We start from the raw sequence: 18,297 nt of genomic DNA, 5'->3' as shown, positions 1-18,297 counted from the left end.
ATGCAAGAAAAAAGTTGTAAACAATGGCACAGAAACTCAGAGTCAAATTCCTTCACTTTTTGCTGTATTTAGATTAAGGTTCCCAATCCAAAAGGCCTCATTTTCCACTCTGTAAAAGCTCCATCAAGCTTGCACACTCCATCTTGTGTCTCAATTTAACTGCAGACTCTGCAGTATAAAATTTCCAGCCAGGTTGCTAGATTTCCATGCTTCTTAAACCACCATCCCCAATTTTTTTATCATCAGTCCTGAAGAAGAGTTCTGGAGAACTCAAAATGTGCACATTATTGTAGCATTGGAGTTAGTCCTATTGGAAAGGAATAATAATTTCAAGCAAGCTACACCCACTCATAAAATTAACTGGCACCATGAGGGCATTTTTGAGAGATACAATTTTAGAAAAGGAGGTTGACATGACATGTGATAATTCAGATGGTAGAAATATAAAGAAATATGAATAGGGAAAATTTCCTGCATGGATTTCCTTTCTGGTACCCATAAAAGATTGCATTTATGCCTTACCAGTAGGGGTCACTGCACAATTAATTGTGCTGTATGGAACCTAGAGGGGGGAAAAGAACATAGGGAGATTAAGCAGTTCCAAGAAGAGTGAAAACTATTGACCAGAAGTAGAAATAGTAGCATAAGTACATCTCAGTATCTCTTTGAACTGGAGTCTGAAACCTTGTTTCTGCACTAATCTTTGGTTGCACTTCTTCCAGTGTAACAGAAATTTCAGAAAACTTAGATTTCTAGGATTGGCAGAGCAAAAGGATCGGCAAGAGGACCTAGTAATTGAAAATCCATAAGTTTATTTCCAATTGTCGACAAAGGAAAACATTGAACTCAGTGGAATTCAAGTTCCAAAAGCTGAGGCCCCGAACAAGACAAAATGGCTCTTTTTATATTATTGAAGACAAAGAAGCTTCTTCAATACACCTGATTGGCTAATTACAATTTAAAACATACAGAATTCTTACAATCAGAACAGAAATACATGCATACATTAAAACTGCATCATCACTCCTTACCCCCTCCTGTAGGAATTCAGTGGAATTCATCCTAACCTTGCTTCTGAATGTCCTTATCTCAGTAGTTTATGTTATGTCTTTTTACTGGTGCCAGCTTCCATTCAGGTCAAGATGCACTCACTATTCCTTTGCTCTAGTTTTCCCTAAACTCCAAGCCTTTATTTCAAAAACCATCTCTCTGGCTGACAAAGGTGACTCCATCTTTCTATAGTTTTTTATTTCAACAAGGAATTCCCACCACACCAGGGTCATGCAGTAGTGATGAGAGAAGGTACATAAAATTGTCTTGTTCCTTGTAGTCTATTCTCCAGTGCCTGACTTCCCTCAGGGTTGCTGTGCCTACAGCCTTTTTGCTGATTCATGCTCAGGAGTTTGCACTCACAGAGTTCCAACCTTTAGACTGCTTAGGCAGTGCTCTGAGGTTGTACTTTTGGGGGCTTTGGCCATGAAGGAAAATGAAAGAAAAGCAAATGTAATGGTTTGTAAGATGGTCTGACAGCCTGTAAATGAGTTATGCAGATGCAAGTCAAGCTAAAGCCTGCATAACTCACTATTTTGTGAAAGTTGGACTCTTCTGTCTCCTTCATGGAAAGACCAAACTCCCCAGTAAACCTGCCTTATGTAGGGACGTAGCCAAGGGGAGGGTGTCCGGACCCCCCTTCTGTTTAGGGATGCCATATCCTGGTGGCCTCGGGGAAAATCACACTTTTGGGGGCCCCTCCCGGTCACGGTCCGGTTTGGCCCCCAGCCATGCATTGGTCCCGATTCGGGGCCCACTCCTGCGGTCATTGCCGCTGCCGCTAATGCGTCTGGCCACAGCGCCAACCCACCTCCTCCTCCTCTTCTGGAGTGATGGGCAGCGCCAACCCACCTCCTCCTCTGGCTTTGCCTTCCTCTTCCTCAGCGGCGGCAGTGCCGCCTCCACCGCTACCGCACCTCCCACGTGCACACCCGCGCACAGGCCTCTGAAGCAGGAGCTCATCCCCTGCTTTGTTGCCAGCCAGCCATTGGCCAGCTGGCCAAAGGGGATGGGCTCATCTGCGCACGCCGCCCGGGCGTCAGCAAGGGCCAGGGGCAGCGATCATGGTGGGCCCCCGCGTGCCTTCCTGGCCTTTAAGGAGGCCTGGGACTCCTTAAAGGCCAGGGAAGAGGGAAGAGGCCGGCCGGGATCGCGGCGATCGCGGTCAGCCCCCACGCCCCTTCCTGGCTTCTAAGGAGACCTTGGTCTCCTCAGAGGCCAGGAAGGAAGGAGACTTTTTTTTTTGGTAGGACACTTTTTTTTTATTAAATGGAGGACGCCCCGTGCCCCTTCCTGGCCTTTAAGGAGGCCTCAGTCTCCTTAGAGACCAGGAAGGGGCGTGGGGTATCCTCCATTAAAAAAAAGTGTCCTACATTTGAAAATGTTGTCCTACATTTGTCCCGGTCTGGCGGGTCTGACATATGGCAACCCTACTTCTGTTAGATACAATTAATGGTGTGTGCTGCTGAGCCGCTGCACCGCCGCGCCTAAGCCCCATTAAAATGGTGGCACTTAGTCTAGACCCCCCCCCCCCACACCTTCCCAAAATCCTGGCTACGTCCCTGTGCATACTGCTTGCTCCTAACATGTCCTTGTTGTGGTTGATGGAAAGTGTAACAGATGTGAAAAACATCTGGCTGTGTTCTTATAGCAAGCAATGATGACATTAGCCTCTAAGACCTCAGGAGGATTGGGAGGCCACACAGGATGACTTTATCATCGTGTGTCTGGCTATAGCCAGCTACTTCTTAGACTTCCCCTACTCTCAATGGCTGTGTCGGGGATGACCAGCATGAATTTATAGAGAGAGGACAAAAGAGATGTGGCATACCTATGCTGACAGAACTTTTACATGATGCAGGATTTTGGACATAGGTCATTTTTTGTGTTGATTGTTACATCTTTGTAGGAAAGGGATAACAAATCTGTTTTTGAGAATCTTCATACCATGTCTGACACTAAAAAATATGAGGCCTGGATCCACATATTTCAGGAACTACTTCTCCTTATATGTCCCCTCTCACTCGCTTTCCAGGCCCTGCTTCAAATACCATTTCCAATGATATTTGATACAGTCAGACCTTCATATTTACAGGGGATTCAGTCTGGACATACACACACACACTGGATATGATAAAACATGGCAAGTCTTATGGTTCCTAATGGTGGCACAACATGTGCATAGCTGCACACCATTGGGGACAATGGGGCTTGCTGTTCGTGAATGCTTAAATCTACAGATGTCAAACCCACAAATAGCAAGGCCCCACTGTACAATGGCAGAACTATCATAATAAAAAACAAAGCCTTTACACCCGATCCAAAGACATGAAATGAATTTCCCTCTCAGCTCTGTAAAGCCTCTCCTTACTGCAGAGGCATCACTAGGGGGATCCAGGGAGTGTGGCCAAACCAGGTAACACCCTAAAAGGGGGGGGGGGGGTCACACCATTGCTCCCCAAACATCTGTCTTTGGGCAGAAATAGGCTGTGGCCTTTATCTGTGTCCCTTTAAGACACTGAAGCTCAGTGGAAGAGATGGTGTGAGTGGGGTAAAGCTCAGTAGGAGGAGAAAGGAGAGGTTTCAGGTTTTAAAAATTATTTTTAAAATGTTCTTTAAAAATATCACATCTTACCAAATTTTCACTTTAATTACATGAAAGTATGTATATGTAAATACATTTAGTCTGTGCATATGATATTGTAATTTAAAGGTATAATTTTAATTTTGCTTGCTGTTTATGTCAGAACAATTACTATTGCATTCAGTGATATATGGGAATTACGATTTATGAGTAACATTAGTACAAAAACACTACTATGGATCCTATATGGTGTGGTATGTGTGTGTGTGTTTGTGTGTGACACCATGAATCACCACAGTGGGCCTAGTGACACCACTGCCTTACTCCCAAACTGGCCTTTCAAAAGTGATGCAAACACATATCTTCTGTCCGGTCTTCAGCTTAGTGTTTTTCTGCATTGGTCTTCCCAGTGTGATTTATTTGTGGTGTAAAGATTTTTGTCATTCTTTTGGGCATTTGGAATAGGGTCTAGCAAATAATTTTAATATGCACATGGTGACTAATAAATGCTAGTGAAGCTTTTATTGTGAGTAAGTGTGGTTTTATGTGCAGAAGGTACAAAGTACAGCAGCTGTTCTTTACTAGTAACACTGACTTTAAATTCAACACAGAACTGTTATAGTGAAGAAAACTTTTCTGTCTCTCCTTTTGGTGGAATAGGAACTGGCGTGTAATGAGAATGAGGCCATTTCACACATTTTCCTAAGGGTTTTTTAAAAAAAATATTATTCACTGCATCTGTAGATCAAATGAAAGCAGAGAAGAATGCTCCTTTTTAAAATAGCCCTTCTCTTTCTGTATCTTAGTAATTTTCATACATAACACATTCTAGACTAAAAAGCATTCTTACATTTGTGAAAAAACACAGTGAGGTAACCCATAGCCTCCATATTGCTTTTAAGATAATAGTTCTCACAGTGGAATGACACACACACACACACACACACACCCCAGTGTGCCAGGGACCAGTATTATATTTGTGCCATTTCATTTTATTTGCATAGTACTTTGGAAATTCACCATGGATTGGCAGCTGATGGCTCACAGACTAGGACTGATCAGCTAAGAGTTGGTTAACACATTACACAGGAATTTGCCATTGTGTGCCAACATTGTGCTCCACAGTAGGCAGTTTTAGCTGTGGGCAGAAATATATATGACCCATGATATTTACATTTTTGCATGTCATGTTAAGATATTTTATGTGCACACATTGAAAATATATGTTTTTTGATGGGAAAAATGCACAATGGACACATAAAAGCTGATAGTTCTGACCAGAGCTACTAGAAGTAGTAAGATCCTGGAAAACCACAGGACTCTCTCTCTCTCTCTTTCCAGTACTGGTTGGACTACATGCAGGACTATCTCCCAGATACCGGTTCAATAGGGTCTGGTGGACTGCTCATGCTAAAAAAATATACAACAAAAACTTGATTAGAAAAGGGAGACAATTTTGCAAAATAGCAAAAGATATTTTTGTAGAAATATGATATCGGTTTGGCAAGGTCAGCCATCAACACATTTTGGTGCAAAATCTTCTAAAATCAGAAAAATACTGAATATAAATATCATCATGATGTAATTTGTTTAAATGAAATAGTAGAAGACCTCATGACAGATGGATTGATTCCCTACAGGAGCTCATAGCCCTGAGTTTGCAAGATCAGAGCAAATCAGTTGCTGATTGGGGCTCTTGGGGGGAACTCATTCATAGAGTTGCCACAAGTCAAAGCTGACCTGACAGCAAATAACAACAGAAACAAATCATGTAAAATTTTGAATATAATGTTGCAGAGTAATTTCTTACACACACACACATATTAAAAATCGAAAGATATGATGAAGAGTAATTGTTACAGTGTCTTTTAATCTAGAACATTTTGCTGACTGGTTTTTAAAATTATAGACAAAATAGAGGACAGGAGGACAAATGACACTGGATGTACACTCTATCTTCACCCCACGTATTGTCTTACCTAAGTTTATGGCCCTTACACAAAGGCAAAAAGAAAAAGAAAAAAGAATGGTTTCAATCCCAAGGACCAGGCTGACAGCCTTCGGTCTGGGAACAAACCAAAAAGGAGAGAATTAAAAAATGCAGGAATAAAATGAATGACTGAAGATACAATTTTTGCTGTGGTCAGTGATAAAGAGCCCTGGTGGCGCAGTGGTTAAATGCCTGCACTGCAGCCACTCACTCACAAACCATAAAGATATTTTAGCTCCTGTAAACTGTTTCCAATTCTTACCTGATGAACAAGCCAGAGGGCTTCAAAAGCTACCCTGATAAATGTTGTGTCTGCTGGCTTGCCTAATAAAAGCATGCACCATGTGAGAAATACCAAGCCACAATCTTTTTAAACATCCCCCTCACTTTTTAGTTTTTAATTCCTCACTTATCTTTCCTTTGCACTTCTCATTCTCTGCTTCCTCTGAGAAAGCCTATGTTAATGAGATCTGTTGAGGAACAAGCAATTTGACAACATCAAGGCCTTCTTGGCCCCTGCTACAGCATCGGAAACCAGATCTGCTGTGTTTCTTTTACTGTGAGAGGAGACACCAACTGCTGGGAAGTCACAGGTTAAAAACCTGGCACACTTCATTGGCCAGATGCTAGTTACTGGCTCTTCCGAGCTTTTTCCACCTTACCAACTCAATAATACCATGTTTTGATCATGTTGCCCCACTTTTGATGTTCCTTCATCTGCTGCCTGCATTTTTAAAGCTTCTTCTTCTAACTTATAAAACCCAACATGAATTCACTCCCCCTTGCCTTTTCTGCCTCATTTCTCATTATTATTAATAATAATAGATAAATTTATTTATATACCGCCTTCCAAAAAGATCAAAGTGGTTCACAAAATTACATAAAAACATATAAAATGCATAAATGATTTACACAAGCAAATAAAATATCTAAACAGTACATAACGTATACAAACGTCCAGCTTGGGGTGGCAAAGAATCTTTGCTTCTTGAACGGCTTTTTCTTCTTCTTCTTGTGTGTGTTGTTTGCCTTCAAGTCGTTTCCGACTTATGGCGACTCTAAGGCAAAGCTAACATGGGGTTTTCTAGGCAAGATTTGTTCAGAGGAGGTTTGCCATTGCCTTCCCCAGAAGCTGAGAGAGTGTGACTTACCCAAAGTCACCCAATGAATTTCATGGCCAAGCTGGGAATCAAACACTGGTCTCCAGAGTCATAGTCCAATACTCAAACAACTATGTCATGCTGCTCCTTAGTTTGGCCTAATTCTTTTGCCCTGTTGCTCCATGTTCCTAGTTTTGTATTCCTAAGTATCTACAGATGAATACTTCAATAAATATTCTCAAATCTCAGTTTTAAAACTTTGTTTAGCTTGTTTTCTAATGCCTTTGGAAGTCAGGTTTAATTTTACTCTCACAATCGTGTATACTCAGTTTGAGCACATGTAAAGTAAAGGCACCAGATCCCACCTGGTTTTGGAAGCTAAGCTGGGTCAGCCCTGGTTAGTACATGCCAATACCGGGTACTGCAGGCTATATTTCAGAGGAATAAACTAGCAAAACTACCTCCACATATTCCTTGCCTAAGAAAATTCATGAGGTTGCCATAAGTCATCAGTTGACTTGAAGGGCATACACATGCACACACACATTTTCCTCCCTCCTTCCATTTTCCCATTATTATTAACTGCATTTATACCTCTCCTTCCTCCCCAAATTGGGATTCAAGGCAGCTTGTGATTTAAAACAAGCACAAAGGTCAACGTGAAACCAGAATTAAACTATTCACATTATTAAAATGGGTGCCAGTATGGCGTAGTGCTTTGAGCACGGGACTAGGACTGAAGACCAGGGTTCAAATCCTTGCTTGGCCATGGAAACCCATTGGGTGATTTTGGACATGTCACAGACCCTCAGCCTCAGACGAAGGCAAAGAGAACCTCTTCTAAACAAATCTTACCAAGAAAAAACAATGATAGGTTTGCCTTATGGTTACCGTAGGTATGAACCAACTGGATGGAACACAACAACATTATTAAAATAATTTAAAGTTTAAAACAATAAGGATAAAAAGCAGTTCAAAACTATTTTGTTGTTGCTGTTAGGTTGTACACCTGTGCCTGGGATGTGTTTTATTATTTCATTTTTGTATTGCACCATGTACAGTGAAGGCACAATATAAATAAATAACAATGAAGTAAAGCAAAAAGCTCCATAGGAACAGCTTGAGTGTAGTAGCCAGGTCTTTTCCTATGGACAAAGAAGCCTGTCTTCAAGGGCAGAGTGACTTGGCCATGGGAAGCTAAAGAGTGAATGCCATCTTAGCTATAATCCAGTGGTTCTCAATTATTTTCTGTCATGCCCCCCCCTAGGAAGAAGAAAACATTTCGTGCACCCCGCGCGACTGTAAATAGTATCATTTGTCTATAAAATTGTTATAAGTACACCTCTGCATAACATACCTTTACGGAGCCTCGCGCCCCCCTTTACGGAGCCTCGCGCCCCCCCTGGGGGGCCCGCCCCACTATTTGAGAAGTACTGGCTATAATCTAAGGAAGGAGTGTGTGTGTGTGTGTGTGTGTGAAAGAGAGAGAGAGAGAGAGAGAGAGAGTGATTTCTGGAAACTACCTTTATCAAGCCGTATTTTTTCTTTACAAAAGTGATGCCTAAGTGGAACCAGTTTTCAGATGTACAGAACTCTTCCACAGCACTAGAAGGTACTAATAAAAATATCAGGGTAAAATCAGTAGTAGTAGGGACAGGAGAGGGAACAATGTCCAAAAATCAAGCCAGCTGTCCTGATTATTTGGGAGTGTGTGTGTGTGGTGTAGTGGTTTGAGTGTTGGGCTACAACTCAAGAGACCGAGGTTTGATTCTCCACAAAGCCATGAAACCCACTGGGTGATCTTAGGCACATCACACTCTGGCAGCCTCAGGGGAAGGCAATGGCAAATCTCCTCTGATCAAATCTTGCCAAGAAAGCCCCACGAGAGGTTCGACTTTGTTAGAATCAGGGTAGGAAGAGATCACAAGGGCCATCCAGTCCAACCCCCTGCCATGTAGGAACGCACAGTCAAAGCACCCTTGATAGATGGCCATCCAGCCTCTGTTTAAAGACCTCCAAAGAAGGAGACTCCACTGACTACACTTTGAGGGAGTGTTGTTTGTTGTTGTGTGCCTTCAAGTCATTTCCGAATTATGGGCCCCAAAAGGGCGGTCTTGGGCCGCTGCCGGTTGCAGCGCGGGGAAGCCGCTGCAGCCAAACCGCATGACTCCCCCGCACTGTAAAAAAAGGAGCGCAAAAATCGCGCTCCTTCCGGCAACCCAGAAGAGACGTCGCAAGTGTCAAAGCGCGCACTCGCGACGTCTTTTCCAGGTTTAGATGTCCGGACGCTGTGCGTCCGTTACGTCAAGATGGCCGCGCCCGTCTGTATAGGGCGCCGCCATCTTGCCGTACAGAATACGCGTGAGGGGCAAGGCGCGTCCGGAAGCGCCGCCCCTCGCGCGTATTCCTGGTGCAACGACGGCGCCGCTTAGGACCGTCTGTAAGGCGCCATGGTGACCTTAAAAAAAGGGGGGGTTCTTGGCAAGTTTCTTCAGAAGTCTTTACCATTCTCTAAGGTTAAGAGAGTGTGATCAGGGTCACCATGGACTTTTTCACATGAAGGAATGTATCACCGTCCTGAAAAAAGAAGAAAGCGGGGGGGGGGATCTGAAAATGCAGTAAATTATTAATGCAAGTCATCTGAGTGTTTTGAGCTTTGAATTGGTCCTGTCCTCCATATTGTCTTGCACTGTCCTCCATTTTGTGGTACCTTGTCCTCCTTTGCGGTGAAGAGGATCTCTGGGCACCCTCTCCCCAACCCCTCCAGGACCTGGTGGCTGGGCCAGGCCAGCCATGGACTTCTTGCTGTCCGCCTTCCTTCGCTCTCCTCCTCCCAACACACATCCTCACTTGCCTCTCCCTCCAGGGAGGGAGGATGGAGGGCCAGAGAGGCACCAGCTGAGCCATCTCCTAGCTAGCAGGAAATGGGTATCTTCTGTCCCCTGCGCCTGTGGGCTCCATCTTGAGGCATACACACATTGTTGCTGTTGTTCTTGGGTACCTTCAAGTTGTTTCTGACTCATGGGTCTTTATCACATTGTGAAAATTGGAAGGTTAACCAAAGGTTAATCCGAGGTCATCCAAGGTATTTCACATACTTTTACAAAAGATTTTCAAATGACATTGCACACAAATGGAACACAATCCAAACACAACTGTGAGACATCCCAGGAATAGCAGAATTTGGAACAATATCAAATGTATAAATCCTTTTCAATTGTGAATTCACAGTCAATTTGTATTTGCATTAGTATGAACTGCATCTCCAGTTAGGCCCTGGGATCACTGCTGGCCATGGGATTCTGTCCTCCCTGTGCATGCTCAAACATGCTCATTTGAACTCAAGAAGCCAATGGCTATGTACTCATGTGATGAACTCATTTGCATTTGCACTGCTTTCTCTTTTGGATGGATGCTGTGTTCATCTGTACGTGTGACAAGGTACTATGTAATTTCTTGCATTTTTTGGATTGCCCTCCCACCTTCCTTCTTCTTTTGGGAGGGTGATACATTCCTCCGTGTGAAAAAGTCCATAGAACTATCAATCCATGCTTCTTTGTCCTGCTCCAAAGGGAGGGCATTTTGGAACTCCTCCTGGACAAAATGCAGAGAGATCTTGTAGCGCCTTTGAGACTCACCGAAAGAAAGAAGTTGGCAGGATGAGCTTTTGGAGACTGAAGTCTACTTCCTCAGATGTGTCTGGATGCAAATGCATCTGAGGAAGTAGACTTCACTCTCTGAAAGCTTATGCTGCCAACTTTGTTCTTTCAGTGAGTCTCAAAGGTGCCACAAGATCTCTCTCTATACCGACTCTAGAGATTAACATGGCTTTCTCTTTGAATCCTACCTTCCTGGGCAGAAGGCAATGAAACGTAGGGCCATGTCCTGGTAAAGGAGGACGCCTGGTCGCCCCTTGAGGGCAAGGCACCGCAAAACATAGGACACTCGAGGAAAAGGGAGGACATTCTCAAAATGAAAGCTTAAAAGACTAATCTGGATGTCAATGTCTGCTTCTTAGTCCTCTTCCAAATGGAGGGCCTTTTGGGATCCCTCCTGGAGGGACTGAGGCTGCAAGGAAGTGGAGGGGAAAGCAGGGCTGCCTGGTGGCTCCTCCGTCGGAAGGGGACAGGGGCAAGTGTTGCCAATCTGGTGACTTTCACACCAAAATGGGTCCTTTTCAGAGCCCTTGGTGTGATTTTGGTGGTTGGTTTTAATGGTAATTTTGAGAGTTGAAATAAGTATTTGGTGAGAGATCGGGGGGGGGGGTTCGTTTGGGGAATTATCTTCGAGGCTTGTTGGCAACACTGCTCCCTGCTCTCCCTTGCCCTTCCTCCTCCTCTGGGCTGGAGAGCCAGGCTGCCTCCTCCTCCTCCTCCTCCTCCGGGAAAAGCCCTCGCAGCGTCGCCAGGGAGGCAGGCAGGCAAGGCAGCCCCGGCGGCAGAAGCAGAAGCAGCAGCAGCAGCAGGGAAGCCCCAGCAGCCCGGCCTCGGCCCCCGCCGAGCCTGTTCGGGGATGGACTGAGCCAAGGAAGGGAGGGAGGAAGGCAGGGAAGAGAGAAGGAAGGGAAGAAGAGGGAAAAGAAAGGAAATAAGGGAAGGCAAAGGAAGGAAGGAGGGAGGGAGGGAGAGAAAGAGGCCAGGCGAAGGGAGGGGGCGTCTGCCTGGGCTGCTACTGCTGCTGCCCGTCTTTCTTCGGGGGGGCTGCCGGGGGGGGATCGGGGCTGTCCTTGGCGCAATGCATCGCGGCGTGGCCTGTTCCTCGGGGGCCGGGCGGCCATGCTGAGCGGGAAGAGCGGCAGGAGGAGGAGGAGGCCTTGCTGCTGCTGCTGCCGAGGAGGAGGAGGAGGAGGCGGCGGCCTTGGCTGCTGCTGCTGCTGCTGCTGCTGCCCTTCTTCTTCTTCTTCCTCTTCTTCCCCGGCGGAGGCGGAGGCGTCGGGAGGCGCGGGGCCGGTCCGCCGGTTCTCCGGGCGCCGCCGGGGGATGCCTGGGGCTCTTCTGGGAGGGCGCCGTCGGCGGCGGTGATCGGGATGCGAGGGGCGCCATGGGTCGGGCGGTGGCGCTGGGGCTGCTGCTGCTGGGGCTGCTGGGGCTGCTGGGTCCGGCTCTGTCCGGGGGCTGCCCCAAGGAGTGCCTCTGCGCCAGCAACCTGCTGAGCTGCTCCAAGGCCTCGCTGAGGGCCTTCCCGTCTCCGCTGCCGCCCTACGTGGCCCTGCTGGACCTGAGCCACAACGAACTGGGCCGCCTGAGGTCGGACTGGGCCCCCTCCCGGCTGCCCCGGCTGCACTCGCTGCTGCTGAGCCACAACGGGCTCTCCTTCGTCTCCAGCGAGGCCTTCGGCAACGTGCCCCACCTGCGCTACCTGGACCTCTCCTCCAACGCCTTGGCTGCCCTGGGAGAGAACCTCTTCAGCCGCCTGGCCGAGCTGGAGGTGCTGCTCCTCTACGGCAACCGCATCGCCACCATCGACCGCTCAGCCTTCGAGGAGATGGGCGCCCTGCGCAAGCTCTACCTGAGCCACAACCGCATCGCCCGCTTCCCCCTGGAGCTGGTCCGGAAGGGCGAGGCCCAGCTGCCCCAGCTGGCCCTCCTGGACCTCTCCGCCAATGAGATCAAGCACCTCTCCGCCGAGGAGCTGGGCCGGCTGCCCGCCTGGGTCAAGAACGGCCTCTACCTCCACGCCAACCCCCTGGCCTGCCGCTGCGACCTCTACCACCTCTTCACCCACTGGCACAAGCGGCAGCTCAGCCCCGCCGTCGACTTCGAGGAGGAGCTGCGCTGCCTCCACGATGGGCAGAGGGTCCGCATCTCCCGCCTCAGCGACCCAGAGCTCATGAACTGCAGTGAGTTCAAGGAGCGGGCCCTGGAGGTCCACCGCGGGGAGAAGGTGACCATCAACTGCGACACCCGGCAGCGAGGGGCGACCGTCTGGGAGTGGCTGACCCCCCGGTACGAGCGCGTCCCCCAGGACCGGGAGAACGGCTCCATGATGGTGCTGGCCAACGGGAGCCTCCAGATCGCCAACATCAGCCTGGAGGACATGGGCCCCTACACCTGCTACGCAGTCAGCCAGGTTTTCAACGAGACCCTCTACGTCCACGTCACCGTCCACAACTACTCCTTGCACGGCGTCCCCGACACGCTCAACACGGCCTACACCACCCTCGTGGGCTGCATCCTCAGCGTTGTCCTGGTCCTCATCTACCTGTACCTGACGCCGTGCCGGTGCTGGTGCCGCAACGGCGAAAAGCAGACCGACCAACACGAGGACAGCATCAACTCCTCCGTCCTCAGCACCACCCCCAACCACAATGCCGACGGGGCTGGAGGCAAGGAAGGGTCAAACCGGCACACGGGTTCAAGTGGTGTGCAAGGCCAGAATGGCAAATGCAAGCCCAACAGCTCCCCTCAACAGGGCGTGAAAGGCGGGAGGAAAATGTCAGACCAGGACTCGGTTAGTTCGGTCTTCTCAGATACTCCCATTGTGGGAGGCTCACAGAATGAAGGCGGGAGAGGAGGCAGTAGGGACAAAGGAGGGGCTGAGTTGGTGGGGCTGCTGTGAGGAGTAGGACAGTGGAGGGAAAAAGAATGGGAAAGGAGCCACATCCTTCAGGTTATACCTGGTCCTCCTCCATGCTACCATAGTACTACCGAATAGTGTTGCTGCTTTATTCTGCTGCTGCACAACCCAGTATTGAAAACCTAAAAGTCCCAATTTGCTCTCAAAGCACTGCCCTTATGGAGCCCTTTTTCATTCTTTTTTTTCTTTTTGTGGGGATGACTAAATGATTGTTAATCTCCCTTCCTTTGGGACCTTGCAGACGTTCCAGCAAGAGAAGTAGAGAAGTAGAGTGCAGGGTCAACAGGGCAGTGGATTTACTAGGTTTTCTCTATTAGGAAACTTCCCTCTCAAGCCTTGTGGCCGCAAAAGTGGTTGCATGCTGTCTCATCTGAAAGACTAATCATGTTAGTGTGGCATATGCTTTCCGAAGGTGGCAGTCTGCTTCGTCGGATGCATGAAGCGGGCCTGAAACCACGCACATTAAAATATGTTCATCCCCATAGTAGCTCCAGCCACAGCAGTAATCCCAATCAGCCACAGCACTGTGGAGGGAAATGATCCCCTTCTAACTCCTTAGGGGGGTTTTTTAATTAAAAGAAGCACATTACACTTTAAAAAAAAAAAAAAGCAAATGAAGGCTTCCATGCTACCCGACTTTTCAGGATATAATTCAAAGCATTTTCTTGCAAGTGGCCCAACCTGTTTTGGAAACCTAGGTCACCCTCAACAAGGATGAGGATAAGGGTGATGAAATAATTCAGACTTCAACAGTTTGGAAACTTAGCCATACGAAGGGGACAGTTATGCAGTCTCTCTTTGGCAGATAGCTTTGTAAGGAATTAAACCTAAAGATTTTAGCCTTCATGACATCAGATTACAAAAAGGAGCGACCTTTTTCCCTGCCTTGGTTGGACAAGAACCATGGCACAGCATGGTCAGATTCAGCTGTTTTCCTTGCTCACCTCTTTGCTTTGCAGGTTTATAGTAAGATTCCCCACTCTCCACTACATAGTTCTAATATGTCAAGGGAAGAGCCAGGGTTGCAGCGCAGCAATTTATCCTTTCAGCAGTTTGGAGGCTTCAGAGACCAGGAAATAATGCAGCAGCCTCATCACCTTCAGTAAGTTTCTCTCATGAGCCTAACTGTTTTAGGAGACCAGGCGTTCTACAGACTCCCGCTTCTGGGGCAGGGAAGGGCGGCAAGGAAAGTTCCTGACTGATTCTGACTACAATGGAACTTCAGCAACAAAACGTAGGCAGCATTTCTGGCAGAAGAGACACCTTCCTGGAACGTGCTTGTTCTCGCTTCAAGCCTCACTTAAGACCCGTGCCAGTGTGTTTGGCTCTTTTTTGAATCCATTCCTTTTTAGCTTTATCTCTCCCTTTTTCGGGGAGATGGGGAGAAGGGGGTGTAGAAGGGAGGAAAGGGATGAGGGACTAGTTTTCAGGATGTCATGTTGCTTTGGTTCCTTTCCCTTTAATTCTGCAAGAGTTAAAGTCACAATGATTTGCACCTACTAGTTTCTTGTGGTCACCATGAACACCCCCCCAAGGCCATTCCCAAGCAAGTGCAGGAAGAAGGTCTTTACACAAGGCTTATCACTTGCCTCATCTCTCAAATCCTAACAGAGAAAGTGGAATTCCATCTTCTTGCCCAATGGTCCATTCAATATGGCTGGCCTTGAGAAGCCATGGAGCCACCCAAGAAGGGTGCTATCAAGGGAATCCCCCCACCATTACCTTTTACATTGCAAAGATTTCCATTTCATCTTGATTCTGACTGTTGTCGATCACAGCTGATGTTATCTCGTGTTTGCAGAGAAGAATGGGAGGCTAACAGGAGAGGCCAGAAGAAGCAGGACGTGTCAGAGGTGGTAGATAAGTGACACAATAAGCCATAGAATGTATTGCACAAAGCTGTGAATGGGTCCAAACCATTCCTGCTCCTAAAGAGCCAGAGCGCTGTGCTATATAGCCATAGGAACCCTGTTTACAGCCCTGGGGCTCTCTGTCGTCTCACCATTAGGGAACCGTTCAAGAACTGTGCAGAGCCCATAATGGAATATTAAGCTGCCTGTAACTAGCAAATCTCTTCAGCTGAATCAGCTAGCGTGTCATTGTCCTTGGTGTGCTGTGGGGAAGAAGTCCTCAAAGAAGCATGCAGTCCAAGATAAAGATGTCTGCAAGCCACATGAGGGGGAGAAGAGAGAAGCTAAGGCTTTATTATTCTTTTTAAGAAAGAGGGGTGAATGAAAAGAATGTATTTATTTACTTATTTATATGTTACACTGCAAATGGTGAAAGCAGGGAGAATTTAGCAATAATGAATTGGAATGACTGATTTTTGTATGCCTGTGATTGAATGCAAAATCATGAGAGTTGCCATGTTCTAAACTCTCCTTCCATATCTTGCAGTAAACCTGTTTTCCAAAATCCCTAGGCATTAGGAGCAAAATTAGAAAACTACTAAGGAAAAGTTTACAAGTTTTTTTAAATGAATGAAAAAAATAGGCCAACCAGAGCTGCTGATGTAGTACAAAGAAAACAAAACCAAATCCAGAAAATGTGTACTATAATATAGCATAGGCTATATGTTTACTCATTCATGCTAAAAAGTATAACCAACTCACTTTGTTTTGAGGCTGATAATACTTCTCCAAATCTGGGGAGGAATAGGGCAGTGGGGAGAACTCTCTTTGCTACTTGTTGGCACCATTGCTACTTGAACTCTTTGCTTCTTTAGTAGCAAAGAGCCATGCTGCTACAGATCATAAAGGCAGCACAGATTGTGGTCCATAGCAGCAAGCCAAAGGAAGGAATTACCCTCTTCCAACCCCAGGCATTAAAATATGTGATTATGCGAGAAAGGTTTGCAGCCTGAAGGGGCACACTGCAGGCATCAGGCACAATATACTTGAAAGGAAACAAATCCATACCACAGCATTGCTATACCTCTGTACAGTAATCCTAGCGTAGACATTTGTATTGGATGCATCATTCTGAATTCCCTCATGCTCATATGTATTTGCTGCACTTAAGGGTAGGACAAAAGAAGCTGCCTTATGCTAGGTCAGACTTTTTACCCATCTGGCCAATTGTTATTTATTTTGACTGGCATCAAGTTCAGAGCCATAGATCTCCCACTAACTAGTGATACTGAGAATCTTATGCATACAAGCATGGGCTCGCAAACACGACCTCAGGTTATGATTCTGGTTTAACAGAACTGTGTTAATGGGTCACTAAACAGCCTGATGTCTCAAATATGCACATGTGTGCAAGTATGAATTGGCGTGTGGGTGTCCATGCTTTATGTAGCCTCTGACATTGTGCTAGAGGAGCTTAATGCTTAGGCTGTGCTAGGACCGGAATAACATTTATAGAGGGCACAAAAGCACATGACCAGTAAAAGTAGTTCTAGATTAACAAACTGATTTAACAAATTCTGAAACTCTTTTAATTTCAGTTAGTGCCCAGGCTTTTGGTCTGCAGCTTCCCTTAGTTCCACCCAGCATGTTAGTAGGAAGAGATTGTGGGACTTGTAGACCAGACTTTTGGATAGCCTAACCCTGATATATCCTTTAAGAAACCAGACCAATCCTTCTCTTTACGAGCATTTGACCTCTTGTTTTCCCACTGATGCTGACTCATTTTTGAAGCAGAATGTAGGACTCAAGTGTTTCCATCTGATTTATCAGTATGCAAAGGGATCTTACAGCATCTTTGAGACTAATTGTGTGAAAAAAAGTTGTAGCATAAGCCTTTGTAGACTAGAGTCCAAAACACACTGCAGAAATAATCCAGTTTGAGACTGCTTTAACTGCCTTGGCTCAGTGCTATGGAATTCTGGGAATTGTAGTTTATTTGTGGCACCAGAGTGCTCTGACAGAAAAGGTTAAATTTCTCACAAAACTGCAGTTCCAAGAATTCCTAGCACTGAGCCAGGGCAGTTAAAGCTGCCTCAAACTGGATTATTTCTGCAATATGTTTTTCTGCAGTGTGCTTACATGGGAAGTAGACCAATATTATGATGTTGTTTTACTAGGAGGGGATAATGAGATTTATCTGAAGAGTCCAACACTTCCTTCTATCTGCCCCTGTACTTAATCCTGGTTTGGTGTACTTTCTCCACCCCTAACCGTGAGGTGATCCTCAAGCAGTATTTCTACTTATGATACATTAAAGCACATTTAACACAGTACTCCCCAGATGCTCATTTGTGGCAAAATTAGTTTTGAGCTTTCAGTTTCCTAGCTGCACCTATCATATGGTAACTGGGAAATGGTTTGAGACCAAAGTTTTACAGTGGAAGAGCCCCTATACCGTTGCCTGATTACTCATCTCTTCTTGTGTTCTTTCTGTTCAGAAGGAAAGAAACTCTCCTTGCTCCTGTCCCATAGATAATTATGCCTCATCAATAATTACTAAGGCAATCTTTTAATTCTATCAAAACTCAGCCTCAGAAAAGAAGCCACCCCCACATGGGTTCCACCTGCTTTCCATGTGGTGCCAGAACAAATGAACCTTTCACCTCACAGCAAAGGCCTTGCTTGTGCTCCTTTGCTGAGCAGGATCCCTGCTGAGAATCCCAATATGCTTTGATCCCATTTTTTAGTTGCCAGAAAAGAGCTCTCATCCCCCCCCCCCCTTAACTGAGTTTTGCACCCATAGAAGCATATAATTAATGGGAGGTAAGAACAAGGATTATAGATAGAAATAGATCTCTTATGACTGGTTAGATCATACACTGGATCTGGACTTTGCTTTTTGTGTAACCATCACTACTGCTCAATGTGAATTGAGAGTAATACTTGGTTTACCTACCTAGTTTTCAGAAGACATTGTGTGAATGAGATGCCCCTAGATCCATGATATGTCATACACACCACAATCAAACAAATAAATAGTCTGTGTCCACTAAGTGTGACCTTCTAGCCTGCTCATTAATGATTATAATCACTGAGGGCTTTTATAAGACTCACTAATATTAGGTCATTTTAAAAGGTTCATGTATT

General features: G+C 46.1%; 1 protein-coding gene across 1 annotated transcript; it reads left to right on the top strand.

Annotated features, from left to right (window-relative positions):
* The first annotated feature begins 11,764 nt into the window (after positions 1–11,764).
* On the top strand, positions 11,765–17,052 carry AMIGO1 (adhesion molecule with Ig like domain 1). The gene has a single exon (XM_042464302.1). The coding sequence runs from the start codon at positions 11,765–11,767 to the stop codon at positions 13,280–13,282; it is 1,518 nt and encodes a 505-aa protein (XP_042320236.1). The 3' UTR covers positions 13,283–17,052.
* The last annotated feature ends 1,245 nt before the right edge of the window (positions 17,053–18,297 follow it).

This window comes from Sceloporus undulatus, chromosome 4 (assembly GCF_019175285.1).
Source record: "Sceloporus undulatus isolate JIND9_A2432 ecotype Alabama chromosome 4, SceUnd_v1.1, whole genome shotgun sequence".
In the NCBI taxonomy this organism is placed as follows: Eukaryota; Metazoa; Chordata; class Lepidosauria; order Squamata; family Phrynosomatidae; genus Sceloporus; species Sceloporus undulatus.
Note: the sequence above shows the minus strand (reverse complement) of the source record. Positions and strands in the feature narration are given on the sequence as shown.